Here is a 25372-nt window from a genome sequence, read left to right as displayed (position 1 = left end):
ACAAAGTTCAACGCAGAGCACCCCGATCACACTCGCTTTCTCTCTCCCACACTCCCAGGTATTACCATTCGACTTGTTGTGAGACGTCTCTCATCTACCTACTCGATCTACCACCTATCTATGCGGCCACTTCGACCACGGCATATCCCCCGGGACCCTTTGTGCATGAGACATCGACACTACTGTTCCCCAGAAGCGCGACGCCCTGCAAAAGACCTTCGAGGGGTAAGTACTTCCCTCTATAATAATTGTGTGGCCTAGGCCTAGCTAATTATAATTTGAGATTCTACGAGCCCCTCATCGTACTGGGCCCTGAGCACTTATACGTGCCGCCGCCCCCGCCGCCCCAAGGCGCTGTCCTGGGCGAGGACGACTACAACGCCCGTCGCCGCATTAATGTGTAAGTACCTTCTATACCTCTAAAACTTTAAAACTTCCACTAATATTATAGTACCATCGACATTCCTGCGCGGCTCTCTGCCAACTCCCCCGCGTCCAGCGCCAACTCCCCCGCGTAAGTGCTCGTCCTCAGCTGCCAGCCCAGCCGGCTGAGGAGGTCGATGAAGACGACGTTGTCGGCGCCGCGAGCGCCTCAGACGCTCTCGAGGTCCCAACCGCGGGCGACTTCGACCTCCTCGGAGACGTCGACGAGGAGGTCGACTGTGGTGTCCTCACGGGCATGGCGGTCTCTCTCGCTAAGGAGCTCCGCCACACTAACGTCCGAGTTATCCACAATCGTCAGGAGGTTGTCAAGAGCCTTGCCGATAAGGCCATTAAGCTTTCGGACGTTATCTTCGGCGTGCTTCTGCTCTGGCTTAAGCGCAACCTGCTATGCATCTTGAGGGGTGCTAACCACCTTAATAGCATCATGCAAGGTCATGAGTACGCGGGAGATGAGCGTAACCCGCATCTCCTGCGGGAACTCATCCAAGGAATCAGCCTAATCCAAAGCTTCACGGACTCGAGCGGCGCCGCGGTGATCAGGGTCAACCTGAGCCGCATAGAGGTGTACGAGAAGTACCAACGCCTCTTGGCAATCTTCTTAACGACGATACCACCAACCTTACGAAACCACTACCGTTCGTTCTCGCTATAGGTCATACTAGGGGCCCGCGGAAGCAATCGACTACCAGCTCATCTACTGCTGCCACGTACCTGGCGCCCCTCAGACTAGTAAAGCGCCCACAGCCGCCGTAGCGAATCAGCAGTGCTACCCTGGGCCCGTTTCGAGTTGCGAGACAAACGAAAGAGCGTGCTGGGTTGTTCCAACCCTCGCGGCGGTCGCATGAAAGAGTTCATGCTCGACCCTCTGAAGCTTGCTTACGGTGGACTTCAGCTGCCATAGGCTGCTCCGCGTCTACACCTTCTTCCCCCGCTTCGAAAGCGCCATAACCGTGTTCCGCGTCACCTGGTCAAGATGGAAGCGGGCATACTAGTGCCTGTCTCGTCGTTCATCCTGACCGAGCCGGTCTACGGACCCTCGCTGCCTGGACTTCCGTGTATCTCGGGATATCGCGGACCGTCGGATCATCTGGGACCTACAACGAGAACGTATACCAGCGGCCCTCAAGCGACTGCCTATGCGCGTCTGTGGTGTGACCGAACGGGTCCGTCTTGGGCAGGTTCTCGATAATACCGATGAACCCGATAGCCCAGAGCCCAACGTTAGTAGTAAGAGCGTATCTGGCTATATTAAGGAGATCGCCGAACCCCCTCGCCGCACTTACCAGGAGACCACTGTCGCCTCCAAGTCCCACCCAAGCCTCGGGAGCAAGGGAGTCATCGCGGACACGAGGCCACCTAACCCCAAGAGCGTCGCCGGGGTGTCGAAGATCCTCGACGCGCCTTACGTGACTACCCTAATGGGCGACTTCCAAGAGGCCCTAGCCGACGTGGAAGTCGACCTCCCAAAGGGCTCTAGACATCTGGAGGACGTCGAGAGTAGTAAGTTCGTAACCTTTTGTTTTGGTACTATGATTGCTAATTTTAAGGCTAACTTGATTGGGGTGATGGAGTATGTGGACATGATGGCCATAGAGGTCCATATTAGAGAGAAACTTAAGTATCTATCTTCTGGCGCCGATCTCATTAATGATAGCGGCGACCCGCTCCCTGAAGAGTTCTACCACCTGGCCAAGCTGATCGGCATGGCTGTTAAGGAAGAGGCGAAGGCAGGAACTGCGGTGGCTCGCAACAACAAGGATGATAGTCCCGCTTATTGTTGCGTTCCTCTTGAGTATATACCACCCCTGGCAAGATTCCTCACATCGCACCTACTGTCGCTCCTACGGGATTTCGACAATGTCATTGGTGCTCTTTAGCACGTATAATCAGTGCAGTGCGGGCCTCCACGGCTTCCCCGGGACCAGGTACACGGTTCACTACTGCGGGCGAAACCAAGGAACAACGCAGAACATCAAGTTAGTGGACATATCCAAGTACACTATGTTGGGCTTATTCGAGGAGACGGCCGAAGTGATCGCGGGGGTTAGCGAGCACCACATCATTCAAGTCAGGAAGACATGAGAAGAGCCGATGTTGGCTTGCTCTTCTTTCTTTCCCCCATACATTGAAGCCATCTTTCGCGCCATTAGCGTCGTCTTAGTAAGATATTATCATGGAGGACCACGTCACCCACTCTCTCCTCGACCTTGAAGACATGGAGATCACGTTCGACGTGACACCGACGCAACTGTGGCAAGCAGGAGGTGGACAGCATGTGAAGATCTCCGTGATCGAAGCCCGCGAGTTTGAGCTCGCCGGCAGCGATCTTGGGACTTCTTACGAAGCTAGTCATGTATGGGTGCCTTGCCAATCGATGGTCAGGCTAGGCAGCGGGTCGATGTCTATCAGAGATCCTCTGCTAGGCGCTCACATGAGCCTCCAGACGTGGAAGACTTGGACATGTTCGGTCACCGTATATCTGCTCATCCCGCCAAAGCTATCGGAGCAAGAAGCCTGGTTGCTCCTGAGGGCGGCGTATGCATACCAGCAGCTGCTGATGCTACAGCCGTTACCCATGATCCAGCTGCTGGTTCCCGGTCAGATAGCATGGAAATGGGCCGTAAGCCTGGCCCTTCCACTTACTTTTACTTCTGAGGAATCGTGGGCTTCGGCCAATTCCTCCTTGTTGGATCAAAAGGCAGAAAAGGGTCTAGGTAGACGGTTAGGTAGGGGTGATACCCTTCCACTCGCTTACACCCACTGAGGGATCGAGGGCTCTGCCTACGAACTTCCCCTCCTACACACGCGCAATAGACCAATGCAGTACTGTTGACCTCGTCGCGACCGAAAGGTCTGACCTGCTCACCTGTATACCAACAATTACACTATCGGACGTTAGCGAGAAACCCAGCGCGACCCGGGTGCAAGCAGCGCGGGGAAAGGACGATGAATACTGATAATTCTCATCGACAAGCCTAAGACGAACAAACACGGCATCGGAGGAGGCGATGTCATTCTACGACACGCACACGCGATCAGTTACGGTGTGGGTGTGGTCAATATCCGGAATCATCTTTTCGCACATCAGTTCCGTTCGCAATATCTTCGTTCTCGTAATCGGGGACATCGATCGCATCTGCTTAAAACACGTCTTTAAGACTGCTAGCCCTTGTATGGGTGGTCGTGGAGCTCTATCAATCTGGAGCTCTCGACACCGATCACAACAGGGCCATAAGCCAAGAAGGTCGCCGTTGGCGCGATTCCAATACCATTCATCACCGGTTAGATCCAATAACAAGAGTCAAGAGGTATAATAGAAGACGCTGGAAAAATCATCTGAACGCCGTCAATCTACATGTGATCTCTAGAGTAAACCAATACAACAATGCTAAGGAATCATGATTATAGATAGTCTCGGAATGAATGCTCCCATACTACACTCCCAATGTCGTAGTCAACCAGCGTGCAAGTCGAACGCACTTCTGGTCAACAAATCTCCAGTGCAAATCTCCGAACCACAAGGTGAGCACAATTACGACGGTAAAACTGCAAGTCCAAGCCACACCGAGAGAATACCCGGCGTTCTGCATCGAGAACTTGAGACCCAGGCCGAGGAAAGACCTCTCGACAGCCCAGTGAACCAGATACATGCCGAAGCTGACCTCGCCCAGGTACAACACCCAGCGCGCGTTCAACAAGCGCTGCAAAGGCGGCAGGTTCTCCAGGGAGGTTACCAGTATCATGGCACCGACAGCCGGGAAAGTGCGCGCCGGGTCCTGGCCGAACGTGGGGAACATTTCGAGCCACCCGTATCCCACGGCATTGAAGGTGTGGCCATTGATGGGGTAGCCTCCCAGCCAGAGCGAGAACACAAAGACCAGCCACCAGCTGTACGAAGCCGTTCTCTCAAGTGAACCTTCCAGGCTCGGTAGCTTGTTCCGCAAATGGCGGATGTCAGCGAGAACCATGCCCCAGAGAAAGAGGCAGGGCTGCCACATGTCTCCATCCGCGCCGAGGGTCCAGAAGAAAACGAAAATGATCGCTACCACAGATAGCCGGGCCAGGGGGGACACCCGTGCCAGGGCCAAGCAGCACAGGAACACGAGAATTGATCCCCTGAACTCAACTGACAGTGTCCAGGCCTGAGGCAAGAAGCTGGCGGTGGTAGTCTGAGTCGTGATGATGATGAAGTTTTGCCATATCAAGACGAGAAGCGCCAAGATGCCGGTGGCTGGGGCTGCCTCGGGATCCCTGCTTCCGCTATTGTAGTACAACCCGTATGTTTTCAAGACGAGAACAATGAAAAGGAGGGGGATAGTCGGGAAAAATAGCCGCATACCGCGGCGGAAAACGCTTGATGGAAGGGACCCAATGCAGGCTTCGACTTGTCCACTGTGAGCCTTCTTCAACGGGCTATATGTGAGCACAAAGCCGCTGAGGACGAAGAAGATCATGACGCTCAAGACTCCGCAGTGGATAAGTCGGATGAATGGGAGTTGCAATAAGTAGTGGTTGTTCGGATCCTCTCCCCAGCCATGATTGATGTAAACGAACTAAGCACCAGATTATCAGCCATCTTCTCATAATGGTATATCCCATTCAATGGATGCTCACATCATCAGTGTAATGGAGGATAATGACAACCATTGCCGCGATGCCGCGGAGGCCGTTCAGGTACGACGTTGAGTGGGATTCAGGGACCACGGAATCTTCGTCCCCATGGCCGTATGCGTGGGCCACGAACGATGGCACCAAGGTCCAGAAGATGCGTCGTGCATGGAAACGGCGGAATCGAAACCAACTCCTTCTGGTGTACTCAATTGGCTTTTCTTCTTCGTACGATAGTTCAGAGAGATCTGCCGAAAGATCTGCTTCCTCGTCTTCAAGGAGTGGCTCGTAGGACTCGCCCGCCTGCTCTCCCGAGAACCAGCCACGTACGGTATCGGCGGATTCCTTGGAGAGGACCTTCATGGCCGTGCCGAGCTCGCCTTGGTTCAGCATCTCGAGCTGTATTAGACAATAGAGATTCGAGAGAAGCAAGGAAACAAGCTCGTGGTGAGGAGGCGGTCTGGTTTGAAAAGAACTGTTCGAGAGGTAGTATTGTTGTGAGTCTCCCGGTTTTCTGCAGTGAATAGGCTTCACGAGTTTATAACTCAAGACGTGAGGCTGCGATGTATGAGTCCTAGCGGACAAGCTGTGCCGATAAGAAACCGAGGCAATCAGGAATGGGAATGCCAAGGGAGGAGAGGGCGAACAGGGCCGGATGAGGAATCGCATCCGAATCGGAACACCGCTCACCAGCGAGTGGTCTGCCCGAGACTGAGGCAATGCAATGAGAGGCCACAAGATACATCAGCATTCCCAATCATATATGGCTGTGTCTCAGTCAAGCCCAAAGACATTCAAGCTTCGACACTAACAAGGGGGCTTCGAGATGGCACTCATCGAAGCCAGGATCGTAACCCGATATGTTCAAGCCTGCGTAGATGAGTAGTCGGACTTCGCCCAAGACAGAAGAATGAAAACAACGATCGAGTATTATCGCAATGTTGACTTTCGAATACATGAGCTCGACCTTTCTGAGCAACTAAGGTGTTGGGCCTGCACTAGTGCATTCGTGAGGCTAATCGTTCCGCCCGCGCCACCATGCTTTTGAGTTGTGAGACATGGGCGGTTAAGTCAGGGGCCAGGGAGATCTCGGCACTGATGGGGTTAGTCGCCGTTACACACATTTGGGAGAGTCCATTGCGAGACATTCCATGCAAAACGTGTTTGTTACACGATTTCGACCCCTACCAAGCTTGCGCGAGGAGATTCGCTGCCACGCTGGAGGGAGTGTCGTGATCTCATGAACAACCCCACACCCGCATTCCACGCTCTTTTATGCCTGCCAATAAGCTACCGGAGTTGCTTACCGAGTGGCGAGGGGCATAGTCTCGGCCCGCGACATGTAAACATTCCGATCATAGGAGCACAAGGTTGAGAACGCAATGCTCAGCTCGATGCCGATGGGATGCATCACAAGCATCAAGACAACGACGGAAAGATGGCCACTAATTTCAAGTCCTGCTATGATCATTGTATGGTACCGTTATCTCAGCCACAAGTGACGGAGTTGGAATTCGCAGTTCCTTGGGCTTGGCGTGAAGAATTTCAGCCGCAAGCCATGGTACCACTCGGTAGTCGGAACTTCGGAAGCACCGTCGCAAGTGACCCGATGAATCTAGCCACTATCCACATGCACGATAGACTTAAAAGTTTAAACAAGGGCCAATATCTCCATACCAATCATGATATGAAGAGGTCGGTTCATAATCTTTGGTATGCAGTGTTATCATATCGCCCCTCAGAGACATCCCTTAGGTAGATGGAGGTGGAAAGTCCCCTTATTCGCGTATAGGTAATCCTCGGGCCCTTTCCTTTGCCACAGCTATTGAATACGGGAAAATGATTTGATAGTAGGTAGACATGTATTCTGGGGAAACAGTGGCCTGCCTGGATGGAAAAGTACATGCAAGAATTTGGCGGCTATAGCTTCGATGTTGCAGCAGGGCCGTCGCAACCACAGCCGTCACCCCCCTTTGCAGCCTTGCTAGTTTCAACCAGAGTGCTCTTGTTAAAACTCTGCTCACTAGGAGGCACATCCAATGCGGGGTTCTTGTCAAAGAAGTTGACCGGCTTCAGATGTACCTTGAGAATTTCGACCGGCATGACGGGGAAGTCTTCGATTCTTGGCACATGGTTGATGCCAAACTGCACCCAGACGACAATGTCAGACTCGGCAGTCAATGTCTCATTTCGCTCAGACCAGCCCCTAACACCGGTGCCTCCACGAGACTGATTGGTATACCAACCGCCGGCGTAAAGCTCCCGGTCTCGATGTGTTGTGACATAGATGTTGTGGTCCGCGAACTCAGCACGCTTGTAGTTAAAGCTGTCGTTGTCGCTCATCAGCTTCTGAAAAGGCGGCGCCATGATCTTGTAGGCCACTGGTTTCCCGTTGATGGGGTTGAGGGAATTGGGGTTGGTGATCTTGAACGTGCGGTTCACGTCAAAGTCAAGGTCAAGACCCGATGTTTTCTCCACGACCTTGTCGATGACTTCGTAACCTGTGCCGTGGGGGTTCCAGTTGGGATCGCGCGGCATTTTGTGCGCTTCCGAGTACACCAGCTGGTTGGTGTGTCCATCGATCATGGGGTCGACACGCAGGGAGAAGATGTGTTGATGGTGTCCCGCGAGGACACCAGGGTGGACAACGGTACCGAAAGACGTGCCGACCTTGTCCAGCTCATGGTCAATGGGCTGTGTTGATAGGATGCCGGTAGCTCGGACTTCGTAAGTCACCTCACCCGCCTGATTAAACAAGAACATCAAGATGTACTCATAGTTGGAGACCGTAATGATGCTCTGGAGCACTAATTCGCGAGATCGGACGAGCGCGGCACGTCCTGTACGGTAGTTGGTGTGCTTCCAGCCAATGCCTGCATCTTGCTCGTGGATGCAGATGCAGTTATCTCTGGACTCCGGCTGACCGCGGTCATCGGAAATTACACCACTGAGATACTGAATGCTTCCTAGGCAGTCACAGCCCAGCTGCAAGTTGTTGGCAGTGGCTCCCGCGCCCGCATCACCGAGATCGAAAGCGGCTTTCTTATGGAAGGGATGACGCGGGTCACCATAGGGCACACTCATCTCTGAGAGCGACAGTCTGTAGAATAGCGGACGGCCATCGTACTTGACGTTGTACAACACCATACCTTCGCGCTGGTTGAAGCCTGAAAGACTCTGTGTTAGCCACTACTCCCGGCCATTTTGTTCTCTCTCAAGTACGCTGTACATACCAATGAAGAAACTCCACTTCTGCCACTCGAGCACATTTCCGGTCTCTCCCACGGGCGTGACGGTGAAACTCGGTCCCTCGGGTTGGACAACCTGCAGAGGTTTGAGATCTTTCCGGAGGTTCTGGGCTTCAGGGATGTACTCGTTTCCTGGCTTAGGCGTGTATGGGCTGAGGGGCTTGATGGTGTTGTCCGCACCAGTGGGAAGAATGTCAATGCGGATGATCTTGTACTCGTTGCATTCAACCACAGGCAGAATCGGTAACGGGAAAGCATAGTGATTAGAGTCGGGTTCGGATGAGTTGTTGGGGTCTCTCATATAGAGGAAAACTTGATATAGACGGGCATCATCGTTGACACCATCAGATCCTGGTGGAACTTAGTTGTAAGAAACACGAACACTTAGTTCAGACACCCACCGTAGATCCAAGGATCAGCGCAGACGACTGTGCCTTCAGGTAGCTCGAGCTTCTTAATCTCGGCAAGGACCTTGGGGTCCTCGAGTGCAATCTTCTCGACCAACTGAGCCTCATCATAGTCGACGTTGCCGTGGACATTGGCACCAAGCTTGAGGTTGCTCTCAACCTTTCCGCTTGTCAGATTGACCACCGCTTCGTGAAAGAGATCCTATGATGGGTCTTGTCAGTTTTCTTGTCGGAGCTCAAGTAAGCGAAGCCTGGTCGTCGTACCGTTCCCCGGATGTAGTACGCAAGGAAAGCCCTGCGGTCAGGTTGAGTAGCGGACAGTCCCTTGTCCTTTGCGTCCAGGTAAGGTGCCAGTTCTCCCTTGGCGGGTTCACTGAGAGTCACCACCTTGAACCGAAGAGAAACAGATGTTGGCCAAGCAGTCTGGATCACTTGAGCTGCGGCTTTGATCTCCGCACCCGAGAGGGGGCAGAGGGGGTGTGGTGCTGACATGCTGGAGATAGGCTATGTAGTTGAGGGATTGTAAATGAAGAGACTCAAGATAATTTCAAGCACAGATGAGGGAACAGAAAGGTCTTATAAACGGAGTCCGGTAAGGTGTGGATGCGTGGATGTTTGGCGGCACCGTTGTTGCTGGCCTCAAACCGGGGCGGGAACTCTCCTTCTTATCGGACCCCGTTGCAGCGACGTAAGTTCGGCGCAGGTGATCCACATTTTAGGAGTGGCACTTGACCCGCATGCCCCATCCGGGTATAAGCGTCCTGCAGCTTCGTTCCATGCTGTCACGGCACCTTGGCATCGCTGCTTATCACCAAGTACATGTATCATCCTTGTCCGAAGCTCTGTCCTCGGGCTCCGGTTTGTCGCCTTGACTTTCGTAGATGTCGATTGGTCTGGGCTAAAGGAATAGCCAACTATCTTCCAGTGACCAGAGATAGTTGAGCCAAGACTTTGCCATCTTCTCATCATCGTCTCGGGCCCAGATCCTTTCCAGCATCTCAATGGCATTTCTAACATTGTAGCAACACGATGATATCCAGATATTCCTGAAGATTTCCCGTACCATGATCCTAAGATCGGCCGCTTGAATCTCTGCCCCAACGACAAAGGCCGGCCACACCAGGCTCTTCACATGGAAGTCCTGGGCTGAAATGGAGAGCATATGGAGTATGGCGGATCGAGTTACCCCTTCGAGATACAGGTCAGAGAAATTATGCCCTTGATCGAGCAGCGGCCCTACGATGTGAGAGGCATATACTTCAACCGCCGCCTTGTAAGCGTGCGCAAGGTGCGATCGCGACTGATAGTGCTCCGGATCTGGGAAATTCTCTGCCCAAGCTGATGGCGAGAAGTTCTCGAGACCTTTGCACAGCTCATCGACCTTCAGCTGCTTTGCTTCAGAACATGTCGAGATTGATCGCATAGAGTTGATGACGGAAACCAGGTACAGCAGCTCGGCAGGACAGCCAACCCAAGTTTGATCTTCAGACTGGCGCAAGATCCTTAGGAGAGACGGGTCAAGGGATGCTAGTTGCTGAGCGAAAGAGCCCTTCGCTGGCGCCAGTGTTGCGCCCATGATCCCAAATCTACGAGGAAAGTCAGGAACGAGTCCACGCAAAAGCTTTCAGGAAGTGCCCTTACGTCGTGTAGGCTGTTTCAAAATACTCCAGCCAATGATTGGTTCCAAGACTGCGATTCTGAAGGGTAGCTTTCCGCTGTTGGAGTATTTCGCCGGCACCTCCCAAGTGATGCTCCCATCCACGGCTGCCAAACTCAACCACGTCCATGCAGATAAATAGAACGATAGCTGCCACGGCGGCATCGTTGTTTGTCACATCGTCGTCTCGGATTTCTACCTTGAGATATTGCAGAGCTCTTTGCTTATGAGCTAGAGCTACACGCAGTGAGGGTGAGAAGTTTGGCTGGCTCAGCTGCCAGTCGCGTCCCTGTGACTTATGCCACAGTGAAGTATTGTCAACCTCAAGAAGCCTTCTTTCCGCACAGGAAATTTGCATCTGGTTGATGACAAGCCGATGAGAGTAGTGGAAGGCCGAGATCGCGATCATAGCATGGGACAAGGCATGGCTCCTGGACATAAGCGGCATAAGGGACAAGAAAGGATTGCTGGATGTCTGGTAAACGACACATTCCTTGGACATTTCCATGTCAACTAACACAGCATGGTCAGCGCCTTCACCGTGGGATGATTCCGGTCTGGGTTACAGCTTACAGTAGCGTATGTACTTCCGGCAATCAATTGACATGTCTTGCAGGTCGGGGTCGATGAGAGACCATGGCGCGCCAAATGATGCCGGCAGTGCTTCGCGCAAAGTGTCCCGAGAGTGTCCCACTGAGAGAGGGCCAGACTGACAAGGTCTTGCTGCTATAAGATCATCACTCGGTTCTTGATCTGCGCCGTATGTGGCTTTTCCCATCATCTTGCCTCGGCTGGCCACACTATTGGTCCACACTAACTTCTTCGGCCGGTCATATCCTTGACACCGAAGCTTCAAGGAGGTACAGCGGAGGCAAGTCGGGAGGAGTCTGTCACACTTGGCCCGCTTCTGCCGACAGGTCCAGCACGAAACGGAAGCGTGGGACGCGTCTGGCATGATGGATGGAACATCGTTGGTTGGCTGCCGAGTGTCTTTGACGTTGGATGTTTGCGTGAAGTTGGGTCCGGGCGAGGTGTGGAGGCCGAGGTGGTGAAGGTTGGCGGGCGGGGTGTTTTTCTTATCAAATGGCAGACCCGGCGGACCGGGAGGCCGGCAGGATATGCGATCGGCGCTAGGCCTCATCAGGAAGCCAAGACGCGGCCCTGGTCAAAACCCCAGATTCATCCCTCACGGGTCATAGGCTCACCCTGATCTCACTGGGGCTTCAGAGTTCGGCCTAAGACTCTCCCCGATACCAAATGTGAGCGATTTCCGTGTCTTTTGATCAGCAGAAAGCTCTACAATTCATGCATTGTCAGTTTCTATGAGGGTACGGCGGATCATTGTAAGTCTTTCACAGACCTCCGTCGTGGAAGGCCTCAATCAGGTAAGGCCCGCCCTCGGCTTCGCGTTTGTGCCAGAAGCCCTATCATTGAGGACAGAGGAAACTTGTTCAAATCATTCTGATACCGACGTAGCGATTATTCTCAAGTTTTCTGATTCGTTCATTTGACCAAGTACATCCTTGTGAAGAAGCCGGACCCGCATCCTCCGACTTCCGTCGAATTCGGCTCCATCCTGCCCAGGCTTTTCAGAAGCATATGTGCATCACACTTAACACAGCGGCCAACAAGTGCGATTCACTTCGGAGCTCACGACAAGAGACAAGAAGCCTGAGAAGATTGAAATGTCTCGTAAACTCTTCACAAATGAGTTTCGGCTAAACCAGGGTTCATTTAAGCCCCTATCACTGTTTTAGCGACTACCCTTTTTTACCAAAGCCACTCGCAGTCAGCTTCCAGTCCAGCTAATTGATATGAGCATTATTCAGTCCGCAAAAAGTCTCAAAATCTAACAAAACCTTGGAGTCTCCTATCATCTGGAAAATGAAAAACCGCGGTTTTTTTGGCATCTTGCTTTGCAAAGGTAATCGCTAATTCCGCGCATTCACAATGATTTTTGAAGGGCCCATTGGCTAATACGAAAATCCTCAGTATTTCTCGTATTCTCGGGACCCTCTTCCGGGCCCCATCTTGACCGGACCGGGTCGGCCTTCCGATGCGGGGCATTGCCGTTATCCAGCCTGCGCCGGGTGAGATTCTGAGGACGCCTATATCGGAGGGCCCTGGCACGTACTTATTTCAGACGTATCCTGTCAAAAACAGACTGATCCACTGAGGAACCTAGACTGACGTTTACTCTTTACCTTTTCGAAAGTGCCAGAACAATCCATTTGCCCAAGGTCTCCATCCGCCCTGGCATTCACGATGTCTACTAGTGAGAAGAGCCCTTTCTGGGTCGAGTCCGAGGATTGGCATACTGCCGGCGAACCTTTCCGTATCGTGGACAGGCTGCCAAACGGTTATCTACCCGAGGCCCAAACCGTAGCCGATCGTCGTTTCGCAGTTATCAAGACTCCTGGCCACCCGTTAGATGAGCTTCGCCAATCACTATGCCACGAGCCCCGCGGCCACGCGGACATGTACGGAGGTTTCATCACGCCGCCTGATGATTCTGGGGCTCACTTTGGGGTCATGTTCTGGCATAAAGACGGATTTTCGACTGCATGCGGGCATGGAACTATCGCCTTGGGATACTGGGCTGTTACCAAGGGACTCGTTGAAGCACCCAAAGATGACGGAGTTGTCGACGTCATCATCGATGTTCCTTCTGGGCGCGTGGTTGCCAGCGTAGGCGTTAAGCAGGGCACACCTGTCTATACCGACTTTGTTAACGTATTGAGCTACCAACTTGTCAAGGACCTGGAGGTCCAGATCCCGTCTCATCATGCAACTATTCACGTCGACCTTGCCTTTGCTGGTGCAGTCTACGCTACGCTGGATGCATCTCAGATCGGACTTATGGTGGAGCCTGGCAGCCATCAAGACTTTATCAAACTTGGCAGAGAGATCAAAGCTTCCATCGGTGGCAAGGCCAACTATGGCACCTACGATCTATATGGCGTGATCTTCTACAACGAAGAAGGCGATGTCAGTAAAGAGCGAGACGAGGTGAAACAGAGAAACGTCACCGTCTTTGCTGATGGACAAATTGATCGTTCTCCGTGCGGTTCGGGTACCTGCGCAAGGCTTGCTGTGCTGCTTGCGCAGGGCAGGATAGCACCGGGTCGCTCCAAGCTTATGCACCAGTCCATCGTTTCTACCCGCTTTCAAGCCGACATTGTATCCGAAGAGACAAGTCCCGTGGAAGGCTTTCCTGCCTGTATCCCACGCGTCCGAGGTCACGCCAATCTGGTCGGGCGGATGAACTTCTACATCGATCCTTCTGATCCGGTTTACCCCGGCTTTCTTCTCCGCTAAACCATCGACGCCACGGTAGAAGTTTTGCTTATCTGCACATTACTTGAGCTACATGACGCTGCGCTGGAAGTAAGCTTCATAGCAACCGGAATGACCGCTTATCGTCAATTGTATTAGTTCAACTAAATATTACTTCATCATGATCATTATGACCATGTTTTACGATGTTGAATGTCCCTTACGAGTCATCGCAACCTGTTTCGTCCTCTGCTCAAGTCATCAAGAGTTGTTGCCAGTCGCAACTCCCCAGAAGTATCCACACCAACTTCCCAAGATAAGCACGATCAATGCTACGAAGCAGCTCTTGGAGATCAGTCTGTTCTTCTCGCCATTCTGTCCGTAGAACCTCTCCTTTCTGACGTTGAGGATCTCGCCACGCGCAATGCGCAGTTTGCGTGTCCACTGAAGGTGTCCCAGGTCGACGGACTTCCAGGAAGCAAACGTCAGAAGGAAGGAAACGACCACCGAGATTCCAGCAAGAATGACGTAGACAATAGTCACCTTGTCGTAAGAGTTGTTGTCGTTGTCTTGGATGACGCCAGTAATGACGCGGACGACAATGTTCATCCTGCAGAAGAAGCATCATATTAGCTTGGACGAGCATCAGGAAAGGTTTTGAGCAAAAAGTCTTACGCGTTGTTCATTGTGATCTTCAGAGCATATGCTGAACCAAAGACGGTTGAGTCCCACATTGATGTGCGGATACTGTCAATAATTGTGGCCGGTCCAAAGCAGTAGGCGAAAGCGAAGACTCCGAAACTCGCAGCAGTGCCCTGAGTGGTATTGGCGAAGCACACGAGCAACATGGAGGTAAACATTCCGATGCCACAGAAGACCACTAGGGGGCTGTGTTAGTTACAAGACCTCATTTTTGTGGAATCGATCAACACTTACAGACTGAGATACGGTTACCGTAGAGGTCAAGGAAGACTCCCAATAGGGGAACAACGAAGAATCCTACTTATATTAGCTGACTGAAGGGCACTGGGAAAACGAGAGAGCAAATAATTACCGGCATATTGCAACGTAGCGCTGTACCAACCGGCAGTGATGGAGCTTGTGCCGAAGCGCTGCTCGGCGAGCTCGGTGGCGTTCTGCAGGAAGACGATGGCGGTACTCGTTTCGAATAATGAGAAGCCCATGACTGCCCAGAAGGCCCACGGCAACTCGAGAACCTTCCGCAACTCGAACTTCTTCGTCTTTTCCTTCAACCTCTCGCCGGTGGCTGGGTCGCTGACGCCGTGGAATTTGCTGTTCGCAACCTTTGTAAACCAGTAAAACACGCCCGTCATGACGTTCGTGAAAAGGTTCATGAAAACGGCAACCCAAAACACCCAAGCGAAATCTCCCGTCTTCTTGGCGATGATATTGGCAGACGATTTTCCAGCAAATGCACCAATCTTGCCGATGCCCAGCTCGAAGCCCAAAGTCGAGGCAAAGCCGTTGCCGGGGGCGAACCAGGATGAAAAGACTTTGTATTGCGCCACTTGAGTCGCGATATCTCCGAGGGAGCGGATCACTCTGCCCGCAATCATGAATTTGTAAGAGCGGGTCTGAGCTGCCGCTGCCACAAGAATCGAGCCGGCTGAGTAAAGGAAATTGCCGTATAACATGGCACCTAGTGGTCTGTCAGCAATGCTCGTGTCAAGATTTCCGGTTCTTCGTACCAGCGCCACCAATCCTATCCGTAACAACACCGCTGAGAAGCATCAGAGCTGTGACCATGAAATCCTCGCTAGCTTCCAAAAGGGAGAACTGCGTGTTGTTGATCTTCATCTCCTTCTTCATCGTTGTCTTCATGGCACCGCTGAGGCCGGAACTCCACTGAGAACCGAATCCAATAGCAGTTACCAACACAACAGAGGCCAGCTTCCATGTCAAAGGAACTGGTCTGAGGCTGCTGTTGACTGAGACTCCGTCGCTATCCGGGGACGCGGAGACAGCGGTTGTAAAGCCCTGCTTCTCGGTTTGACTTGTCTCAGAGACATGGTCTGCGGGAGCTTGCTCGGCATCCCGAGGGGGCGGCACTGCTTCGGCAGCCATTGCTTAGGTGTTGAGGAGGAGAAGAGGTTGAGCTGAGATCGTCCGACTGTGGAAAAACCTAGAGTGTCGACTGTAGAGCGAGAGACGATGTCAATATTTGACGAAGTTTGGTTCTTATAGCATAGTTTACATGAATGTCACTCCGAAATTGACCGATGGACAGCAACGGAGGGTCCTAACACCGACTACGCGTCTAGGGTCGCAAGCCGTGGATGGCCCTGCGTTCGTCAGGCGCTCCCGCTTGGGAACTGGGTGGCACCACGTGCGGATGAGCAGGCGATGAACTTGTCTAGTCCGACGAAGGCGCATCTAATCAATCAGATTAGATCCACAGTTCGCCGAAATCAAGGTTGCAGAGACCCTTCGATTCATGAATCTGCAGGAGCTAGACCCGGTGATGACAAGGTTGGACCACCAAACTGGGAACATGATGAGTCTCCTTGGGGCCGACAAAGGAGGCAAAGCAAGCCAAAGCGCTGTCACTGAAAAAATCTGTCCCGGGGATAGCCCAAAGTGAGTAGCGGCGGCGCAAGAAGTGGAGGTCCATCTTGTCCAAGACGCCAATAAGCATTGCTCTACTGTTTGTGCAGAATTTCTCACAGTGATATTTCATGCAGATCCAAAATCCCTGCCGTTGCAAGGGAAGTCTTGAAGTCTAAATCGCGGTAGTTTGGTGTTGAATGACATTCTGGAGCAACTGGACTTTATCAGATCCTAACACAGAGTACTGGGTTCCCTGAATAAAACCTCGCTGGTTCCCGAGGAAAAGAGGTCGCAAGCAGGAGGGAAATAGCAGCTTTCATATACTCACTGACCGAACCTTACTCGCATGAGCTAGATACGCATAGTTTCCTCTTGTTCTTCTTCATCTTCAACAATAGGTCGAACGAGGTGACGTTGAAGAACGGACGAATCACAGCTTGGAAACAGGTTTCATGGTTCCTCGGTGATACGACGTTATCCCGCTCGGCTCGAGCGAGCGAGCCTGCCAAGACTGCTACGCGGCCAACATCCGTCAATCAACCACGCTTTGAACGTCTTTTTCACGCCCATCTGGACTACTTCGGAATTAACAAAAGTCGATCTATCGAGTGAGTGGGAGCCGACCTGAAAGTGCATGCATCTTGCGGGACTTTTGATCCCTGCACGCGTTTCTTGGTGTGGGCGTACTGGGGTTGAAGCTAACGTGGATCGATACGACAGAAGGAGCATTTGATCTAGAAGCTCACCTTGCAGCTTGCATTTCTTTGCCGCCATTGGAACCTTCTCCGTTGTTCATTGTATTTTTGTTTTACCAATAGGAAAATGGCGAGGCCGGACGATTCCTCGGCCCCAAAAAGCCCTCGCTCGACGGCAAGTTCGCAAGGGAGACGCAACAGTCGAGACCAACATCAAGATGACGACGTAGTTGTCAATGATGAGACACCGCTTCTCAAAGCCAGTCATTCCAATATGGCCGTTCCTTCGTATCAGACTCCCGACTTGAGTCTCGTGGCTGAGACAGAAGCACCCCAACAACCAGTGTCTTGGATGTCAATGCCCAAGAAGTGGCAGCTGGGCATGGTCGTCTTTGCCCGCCTGGCCGAACCGCTGGCTGAGCGGTCACTTACATCGTACCTCTTTTATCAGTTGAAATTTCTCAGTCCATCTCTGCCAGACTCGGCAATTGCAAGACAGGCCGGTCTTCTCACTGCCGCATTCGCCGCTGCTCAGTGTGTTACTGGCATGTTATGGGGACATGTGGCTGACAGTCCTCTTTTTGGTCGAAAGCGAGTCCTTCTCGTGGGGCTGCTGGGAACTTGTATCTCAGCGATCGGAATGGGTTTATCTACTTCCTATGCCTCAGTGGTGTTCTTCCGTGTTCTAGCTGGAGCACTGAATGGGAACGTAGGTGTTCTCAGGACCATGATTTCGGAAATTGTTGAAGACAAAAGGTATGCGTGACCTGATACCCATTTCAGTTGTGGTCGCGTGATCAGTGCTAAAAATTGAAAAGGTACCGATCTCGAGCTTTTCTTCTACTTCCAATGTGTTTCAACGTTGGCGTCATCATTGGACCTCTTCTAGGTGGATTTCTTGCCGACCCTATTGAATCTCTACCCTCAATCTTCGGGCCGGGATCCTTCCTCGGTGGTGAAGATGGAGTCGAGTGGATGGTACGATTTCCATACGCTCTGACAAACTTTGTCTGCTCAAGCATCTTGATGATTGCGGCTTTGGGAGTAGTCCTCGGGCTGGACGAAACGCATCCACTCCGGCGCCACCGCCGAGATCGAGGCCGGGACCTTGGACGCTTTCTTCTCAGAAAGGTCTTTAGAGTGGAAAGCCCGCCTAATGATTATCATCTCATTGGCAATGCAAACGGGCCGGCCGAAGTCGGAGACGTTGAGGACCAAAATTCGTCCAGCAAGCCCGTGGAAGACAAGGGCCGGGCCCCGTTGCGTGCTATCTGCACGCGCAACGTTATTTTGACGTTGGTTCAGAACTTTTCCTCGGCTCTCCACGTTTCTGCCTTCAACTCCATACTGTTCGTTATGCTACCAGCACCCCAGGCAGACAATACCAATGCTCAACTCCCATTCCGATTCACGGGTGGTCTGGGTCTGTCATCTCAGAAGGTTGGCTTTGCTAACACAGTCATTGGAGCTGTCGGTCTTCCCCTCCAAATCCTCTTGTTTCCCTGGATCAGCAGTAGGCTTGGTGTCCTGCAGTCCTACCGCACATTCCTCCCCTTCAGTGCGCTGGCGTACTGCTCGCTGCCCTATCTCGCCCTGTTGTCGAACAAGAGCCCGCTCTTGTGGCCCTTTTTGTCTGTCATCTTGAGTGCACAAGTCATGTCGAGGACGTTCGTAGGGCCGGCAACGATCATGCTGGTCAACGACTCTGCTCCGCACCCCGCCCTGCTAGCCACCGTGCATGGTGTTGCATCGAGCACTTCAGCCGCAGCTCGCATGCTTGGACCTACTATCGGAGGAACTGTCCTCGGCTGGGGACTTAGTAACAACTTTGTTGGTGCGCCGTTCTGGGGCATTACGCTTGTTGCTCTTATCAACTGGTCATTACTCTATGTAGTGAGGGAAGGAAACCCCATATAGAGTCAATAGATGTGGTATTGATAGAACTACTAGCACTAGAGGCGGTGTAGAAAACCTCTGCCCATACCTTCACTAGACATACACGTCCCTAATAGATGCAGTACTGCCAACCTCTGACTCAAACCGATCAGGGTCATATTACAGTGTCCATCGCTCCAACCATGTGCTCCTTTCGCTGACCATCATTCTTGACCTAGGTCGTATTGCTGACGCTAAATGCTTGCGTAGTCGACTCCATCCTGCTCTCCGAACATGAACGGTATGGTATCAGGTCTCATCTCATAACGTCTCTGTATCAACTACTTGAAAAGAAAGTTGACCGACAATGTATTTGATTCGCTTCGATTAAGCGTCACTCAAAAAAGATTGCGTGGAAGCCTGCGAACTATCGCCTATGCCGAAACTACTAAACTCAACTCGCGATCATAGTGAACACCGTTTTCCCAAGGCCACCTTTCCCGTTGTACACAGTTGTACACGCCTCTCTCACGCCGCCGATGTCCCTAAAGTCGACTTTGCGACCAACGACAGGCAGGACGTCTCCTTTTTCTGCATGGAGAGCCAGTGTTTCCAAGTCTTTGGCATTGGGATCGAGGAAGAGGTACTCGTATTTGACACCCCAGCGTTTTGCACGTGCCTTCCGATATGTATCAACCATATTCAACACCATGCGTGCAAACCACGGGAGACGTGGGTCATCTGGCCTCTTCATCACGCTAGATTGTTGGAGTTGAGTACCGGAGGGCTGCGTAGCGATAGAGACAATAACACCTGTAGATGGAGTCATGAGGTGAAGAAAAGACATAGAGTCTCCAGTTGTGTCTAAGATGAAGTCAACGGATCCACGAGGAATGACCTGGGTTACGTCTTCCTTGGTGTAGTCGATTACTGGATGCTGGTTAGGTACTACCCTCCGTTCAAGTAACTAGGTAGTCTGATTGAGGCTCACTTTGGTCAACCGTGCCTTTACCAAGCAACTCTGGTACCTTGTCTACCTTTGATGTTGAGACAGTGGTGATCACTTTGCTGGCATGGAAGACGTTCTTAGCGATCTGACACGCATATGCGCCAGTGCCACTCACTTCGCAGATTATCATTAGCAATAATTTCCCATGTAGATTGTAATGAATATTACTCACAGCCAGCTGGTACGAAGACCGTCTTGCCTGACAATGATCCCTCGTATCGTCGCAAAGTTTGCAGTGCGGTCATGCCTGCCAGTGGCAACGAGGCGGCATCATCGAAAGACAGGTTCTTGGGTTTGAGAGTAACGTAATGTTCCGGACATTTGGCGTATTCACTCCATGCCCCTGCAAATATAGTAGTTCAGCACCTGCACCTATGGTCTATCGCAACTTTTTGGCGTTTACATACCTCGACTTGCCTCCGGTAGCCGCGAGTAAACCTCGTCGCCCACTTTGATGCCTTTGACATCCTGGCCCACTTCTGTTACGGTTCCTGAGCAATCATAGCCAATTTGATATGGGAATCTGATTTGTTGGTGTTAGTTGGCAAGATCATCGCATGACCAGGGTTCTCAACGAACTTCTCTTTGACCGCGAGCTTGAAGACTCCTGCTGCCTTCTTGACATCTACGGGATTGATACTCGCTGCATGAACACGGAATACCACATTGGTAGGCTCTGTTACAACTGGCTGAGGGATTGTGGAAAGCTCATATGCGGACGGTTCGCAAAAGCTTGGTGCCGTAACTGCCAACATTGAGGACGTCATTGTGCCAAAAGGCGGATAAATAGTGTCTTTGCAACAAAATCAAGTCGTAATAGAGCTTGTTTGTTTATATACAACTAGCAATGCAGGAACGTATTGTGTGATACCCGAACCCCGTTCGACATTCCGCCTACGATGTTGAAGTTGACCGGAGCAATAATTGAGCCGGGCAGGAGGCGGAGAGATGAGTCTCTGTTAGTGGACGTTTCTGGGTGCCCTTAGTCTCAAAGCGGAAGCGGCCTGCTTTCGATTGGTGCCAAAAAGTTCTGCTCCGCTCCGTAGACCTGGACCGCTGCCGGTGGGCGAACCGATCACATAAGCGATAAACTGGATAATAGATTCTTCGATGGGAGACCACGATAACAACGGATTAAATAATCCGTTATGTTAGAGCCTGAATCCTGAAGAAGTCGGAATGTGCACTACCTCAACACTGTCGTGAATCTTGCCTACGTGCACATCCGTCAACGGACTTCGCATGCGCTTCTTATCGAGGCACTCGACATCGCTTCTCTTTCGTATCTGCTTGGAGAAGAAGAACAACTTCTCTTGAGTAATTTATTAGATGGAGAAGACCTACGCCTTCAAGTCAAAATTACCATCAGGTGAGAGCGGCTCAGCATGACGGAACTATTCAGGAAAGCTTTACCAACTACAATGTATTTCCAGATTAATACATTCCAACCCGAAACAGTGGAAAGCTATAATACAATGCTTGTATCCACAGCATGCTGTACGGAGTGTCAGCTGCGGGTGATGCGTGCATGCAGTCTGGTGCCGCTGCGACTAAGTTTATCGATTGGGTATGCCTGCCCCAGCATCTGTGTCATATAATTAAACACATGAACTGGTGGGTCGCGCAGCTAAATCTTTGGTTTATAGGGCCTCTATTGAAACCAATGATAGGAAAAACCAAGGCCTTTGCGACGATCCAGCGCTCCAATGCTTTAGGTTAAGTAATCATCCTTATTCATTGTCACAACTACTTCTTCTCTGTTGTGACTAAGTCGAGCTCTCAAGCCTCATTGCTCGCCAACCCCAAATGATAGCCCGGTACAGGATTTCTGAAGATCCATCTAGCCCAAAAGCTTCGACACATGGCGAAATTTGCAGCGGTAAAGTTCGAGACCTTACCAATTCTGGCGAATGACATGATGATAGTGAGGGTCTAGGCAAACATAAAGGCTACGGGTAGACATCTCTACCTCCCGTTCACTTCTCTACTCACTCGATAAACTTCGCGCGAAAACTTCAGCTGATCTGTAGCGAAAGGCAACTTGATAGACTGAGAGCCGGGTAGACGCCACGTGGAAGGCTCTACCAGTAACCAAACCCCGATTCTGAAGAGGCGCCTTGAGAAGAGATGACCCATCTCTGACGGGTGGGGGCCTAGACCAAGCCCGCCTTCTAAACCCGAGATGCAGGAACCAAGATCGGAGAAATTTTCGCGCCATGGCCAAAGAGGGTTAAAGCATGCAGCCGTTACTCTTCAACCCGATCATACGAACGGGAGGTGAAGAGATATGCGCAAGGGTCGAGACATCAGATATGAAGTCGCATGTTGATGTTGTGCCTCGGGAGCAGCTCAGCAGGATTCTACATTGTGGCTGTCGTTCAACAGCTCTTTACCACACAAATTACAAGTCCTTATCTCTCTTGGCTGGTGAGCAAATTTGAATGTCACTTGGCACATTGTAAAGGCGACAATATCCACCTTTTAACAAGTCCAGCCCTTGAATAAAAACGTACAAACCGGCAAGTCCGCCCAATTGAGAGATTTCACGGACGTAATACGGCCCCGCTTGGACCTCCGGACAGGCTCCGTGGCAGGCAAAAGACTTGACGGCGAAGTCATGTTGACGCGATGGTTAGCGGCGGTTTTTACTCGGCTTTGCTGTTGGAAAATTCTTGCACTCATCTGAATCTCGCGGGAGCCGCAACTGTCTCCATCTTTTACCTAAAAGCTCCTCGCTTGTGTTTCTGAATCGAGAAAGGCTCCATCGAGAACCGCCGAGCGGGTCTCTTAGCGCGGCTCCAACATGCCATGGAAAGCTTCTTTTACGACATCAAAACTTCTTCGTTGCGCCCTCCGCAATGTCAGTGTCAAGAACAGGCCGAAGAACGCCCACTCAGGGACTTCGCAATCCAAAGTTTACGGGGCAATTTGACAGCAGTGACACAAAACAATTAGATCTTATCAACTCAGAAATGCATTCCCCGTGTTGCAGGGCGATCTGTTATCTTTCCCGCCCATGGGGGCGAGATCATTCTGTGGAGGTGGCCCGGCTTTCACCGGGCTACCGAACTGACGACAACCTCTGTCAAGGATGATTCCAGCCCGTCTACCACCATGTGGACCCTGAATCCATCTGACTCGCGCCTGTACGTTGATCTTTAAAAGTCAGGAACGTCAGACGCGTCGTGCCTTTTTTGCCTCCTCGAGCCCTCCTTTCTCCGTTGGCTTCTTCCATCCCATCACTTCCACGACCTCCCCTCGGACTGCCTCTCGTCGTCAACCAATCGTCTTCAACTTTGCCGCAGTTGAAAAACGTCTTCACCCATCATGACGGACGCCATCTCCCACACGGCCGACCACGCCAACAACAAGTCCTCCAAGCACAAGGAGGACGGACCTGATGCCGAGATGGTCCAGCCCCCTAACCCTTGGCCCGAGATGAACGACAACACCATGCTCGGCGAGACAAGCGACGAGATGAACAATGACCGCCTCAAGCAGATCGCTGCCCAGGGCAGCGCTCACTTCCACCGTCTGGGCTGGAAGCGCTTGGCAATCGTTACCATTGTCGAGGCCGTCGCCCTTGGTGCTCTCAGTTTGCCTTCCGCCTACCACACCCTCGGAATGTTCCCCGGCGTTTTCCTCACCATTACAATTGGCATGCTTTCGATTTTCACCAGTTACATCGTTGGCCAGGTCAAGCTGGCCCACCCGCACGTCGCCAACTACGCGGAAGCCGGAAGACTTCTCTTTGGTCGCTACGGACGCATCGGATACGAGATCTTCGGAGCTGCGCTTGTTCTTGAGCTTGTCATGGTTGTTGGTTCTCACGCCTTGACTGGCAGCATTGCGCTCGTCGATATCAACGGCGGTCACGTCTGCTCCATCGTCTTCTCGGCTGTGTCAGCCATCATTCTCCTGATTCTTGCCATCCCGCCCTCATTCACCGAGGTCGCTATTCTCGGTTACATCGACTTCGTCTCCATTCTGGCTGCCATCGGAATCACCGTCATTGCCACCGGCATTCAGGCCAACAGCGGCCCCGGTGGTCTTTCCGGTATCGAGTGGTCTGCCTGGCCTAGGGAGGGTGTTACGTTCTCCGAGGCCTTTGTTGCCGTGAGCAACATCATTTTCGCCTTCAGTTTCGCCATCGGTCAATTCTCTTTCATGGACGAGATGCATACGCCTACCGACTACATGAAGTCCATCTGGGCCTCTGGCTTCATTCAGATCGCCATTTATACCCTTACTGGCGCTCTTTGCTACGCATTCATTGGTCCTTCGGTTCAATCCCCTGCTCTCCTCTCTGCCGGCCCCCTGATCTCGAAGATCGCCTTCGGAGTCGCGATTCCCGTCATTTTCATCTCCGGTTCTATTAATTCGACTGTCGCCCTGCGATACATTCACGGCCGCATGTACAAGAACTCTCACTTGAAGTACATCAACACTCCCATGGGCTGGGCCAGCTGGATCATCCTCGTTGTCGTGTTCACCATTATCGCGTGGGTGATTGCTGAGGCTATTCCCATCTTCTCCGACCTGCTGTCGTTGGCTTCGGCGCTGTTTGTTTCCGGATTCTCCTTTTACGTTCCTGCCATCATGTGGTTTACCCTTCTCTGCAAGGGCAAGTGGTTCGCGCGCGAGAACATCCTCATCAGTCTTGGCAGCATCTTGGCGTTCATCGTCGGAGCTGTCACGTTGGTTGCCGGCACCTACTCAACTATCGTTGATATCGTAAGTTCAACAACTCACTTTAACGTACGTCCAATGTACTAACACCAAAAAGATCGACGAGACAAGCTCTGGAAGCGCTCACAAGCCCTTTGCCTGCCGTTCGTCTTAGATTATGAAACCGCCCTGTAAATAATTAATAGTTACATAAAGTCTGCAATGACTAAAATACGAGATACCCACGGCTGAGAACGTTACATGAATGCACCAGAACTACTATAATTGATTTGATGTCCAATTGCATCCATAAGTTTAAACTCGAAGCGTGACTTTGTTTCGCCAGCCGACTGCTAGGCGATTATGCTTAAATCAAGGACCGAGATCAAATTCTTATAGAAAGCTCGCGTTCTTTGCCTCCTCAAATCTAGAATCAAGACCTCATGAGTTCCTGACTCTATACTTTACCCACTAGCATTCGGACAAACATACACACCATGTGTTAGTACGTCTGTTAATTCCTCAGAACTGAAAAGCACTCTACTCTAAAGCAGTTAACAGTGTCTCAAAGTTTGTTACACACAAACAATGCTTTATCTCAGTAGACTCTTATAGCTCACACTATCCCGACGTGTTTTAGGCCGGGGTCTTTACACAACCGAACATTTGATCACCTGGTGCACTTTCTTCCCAAACTATTAGTCATGTCGTTAGTGCCTATGAAGAGGAAAGATGCCGGTGATGCATACTAAGAGGGTGCTCTTGCTAGGGGTCCACGTGCCTTAGTACCACGGGAACAAGCTATGACTTCTAACCCTTGAACGAGGTTATCACAAAGTGAGAGATCAAGTGTAAGGCATCGATAGTATAATGTGGCTTGATTCCTCTGGAAGAAGAGCGCAATGATGGATCATACA

At 51.7% G+C, this 25372-nt stretch overlaps 10 protein-coding genes across 10 annotated transcripts; 5 read left to right on the top strand and 5 right to left on the bottom strand.

Moving 5' to 3' along the window:
• Nucleotides 1-396: 396 nt before the first annotated feature.
• On the top strand, nt 397-1096 carry HER10_EVM0010586 (uncharacterized protein; the record flags this gene model as incomplete). Its single annotated transcript, XM_035480042.1, has 2 exons — nt 397-400; nt 540-1096. 2 exons carry the CDS (start codon nt 397-399, stop codon nt 1094-1096), a joined length of 561 nt encoding a protein of 186 aa, XP_035328445.1.
• A 484-nt stretch (nt 1097-1580) lies between these two features.
• On the top strand, nt 1581-2321 carry HER10_EVM0005179 (uncharacterized protein; the record flags this gene model as incomplete). Its single annotated transcript, XM_035474802.1, has 2 exons — nt 1581-1944; nt 2038-2321. The coding sequence occupies 2 exons, from the start codon at nt 1581-1583 to the stop codon at nt 2319-2321; spliced, it is 648 nt and encodes a 215-aa protein (XP_035327968.1).
• Nucleotides 2322-3878: 1557 nt separating this feature from the next.
• On the bottom strand, nt 3879-5807 carry HER10_EVM0011244 (acyltransferase; the record flags this gene model as incomplete). Its single annotated transcript, XM_035480681.1, has 2 exons — nt 5059-5807; nt 3879-4997 (listed from the first exon to the last, which is right to left on the bottom strand). Exons 1-2 carry the CDS (start codon nt 5719-5721, stop codon nt 3879-3881), a joined length of 1782 nt encoding a protein of 593 aa, XP_035328510.1. The 5' UTR covers nt 5722-5807.
• A 1165-nt stretch (nt 5808-6972) lies between these two features.
• HER10_EVM0005301 (copper amine oxidase) lies at nt 6973-9199 on the bottom strand (the record flags this gene model as incomplete). The annotated part of the gene is made up of 4 exons (XM_035474923.1): nt 6973-8219; nt 8286-8651; nt 8702-8909; nt 8972-9199. 4 exons carry the CDS (start codon nt 9197-9199, stop codon nt 6973-6975), a joined length of 2049 nt encoding a protein of 682 aa, XP_035327980.1.
• Nucleotides 9200-10926: 1727 nt separating this feature from the next.
• On the bottom strand, nt 10927-11319 carry HER10_EVM0005435 (uncharacterized protein; the record flags this gene model as incomplete). Its single annotated transcript, XM_035475053.1, has 1 exon — nt 10927-11319. The coding sequence occupies one exon, from the start codon at nt 11317-11319 to the stop codon at nt 10927-10929; it is 393 nt and encodes a 130-aa protein (XP_035327987.1).
• Nucleotides 11320-11592: 273 nt separating this feature from the next.
• On the top strand, nt 11593-13696 carry HER10_EVM0013422 (uncharacterized protein). The gene has a single exon (XM_035483212.1). It carries the CDS (start codon nt 12630-12632, stop codon nt 13680-13682), a length of 1053 nt encoding a protein of 350 aa, XP_035328704.1. The 5' UTR covers nt 11593-12629; the 3' UTR covers nt 13683-13696.
• An 89-nt stretch (nt 13697-13785) lies between these two features.
• On the bottom strand, nt 13786-16165 carry HER10_EVM0004766 (uncharacterized protein). Its single transcript, XM_035474399.1, has 5 exons — nt 15350-16165; nt 14695-15300; nt 14577-14639; nt 14316-14520; nt 13786-14250 (listed from the first exon to the last, which is right to left on the bottom strand). The coding sequence occupies exons 1-5, from the start codon at nt 15723-15725 to the stop codon at nt 13902-13904; spliced, it is 1599 nt and encodes a 532-aa protein (XP_035327928.1). The 5' UTR covers nt 15726-16165; the 3' UTR covers nt 13786-13901.
• Nucleotides 16166-17285: 1120 nt separating this feature from the next.
• On the top strand, nt 17286-18882 carry HER10_EVM0012523 (major facilitator superfamily transporter; the record flags this gene model as incomplete). Its single annotated transcript, XM_035481917.1, has 2 exons — nt 17286-17659; nt 17722-18882. 2 exons carry the CDS (start codon nt 17286-17288, stop codon nt 18818-18820), a joined length of 1473 nt encoding a protein of 490 aa, XP_035328617.1. The 3' UTR covers nt 18821-18882.
• A 131-nt stretch (nt 18883-19013) lies between these two features.
• On the bottom strand, nt 19014-20554 carry HER10_EVM0005644 (uncharacterized protein; the record flags this gene model as incomplete). The annotated part of the gene is made up of 5 exons (XM_035475250.1): nt 19014-19039; nt 19770-19901; nt 19960-20130; nt 20195-20310; nt 20367-20554. 5 exons carry the CDS (start codon nt 20552-20554, stop codon nt 19014-19016), a joined length of 633 nt encoding a protein of 210 aa, XP_035328012.1.
• Nucleotides 20555-23114: 2560 nt separating this feature from the next.
• On the top strand, nt 23115-24630 carry HER10_EVM0009821 (transmembrane amino acid transporter; the record flags this gene model as incomplete). Its single annotated transcript, XM_035479294.1, has 2 exons — nt 23115-24521; nt 24574-24630. The coding sequence occupies 2 exons, from the start codon at nt 23115-23117 to the stop codon at nt 24628-24630; spliced, it is 1464 nt and encodes a 487-aa protein (XP_035328380.1).
• Between the last annotated feature and the right edge of the window lie 742 nt (nt 24631-25372).

This window comes from Colletotrichum scovillei (genome assembly GCF_011075155.1).
Source record: "Colletotrichum scovillei strain TJNH1 chromosome Unknown Contig00010, whole genome shotgun sequence".
NCBI lineage: Eukaryota > Fungi > Ascomycota > Sordariomycetes > Glomerellales > Glomerellaceae > Colletotrichum > Colletotrichum scovillei.
The sequence above is the reverse complement of the archived record's forward strand: the minus strand, read 5'-3'. Positions and strand labels throughout refer to the sequence as shown.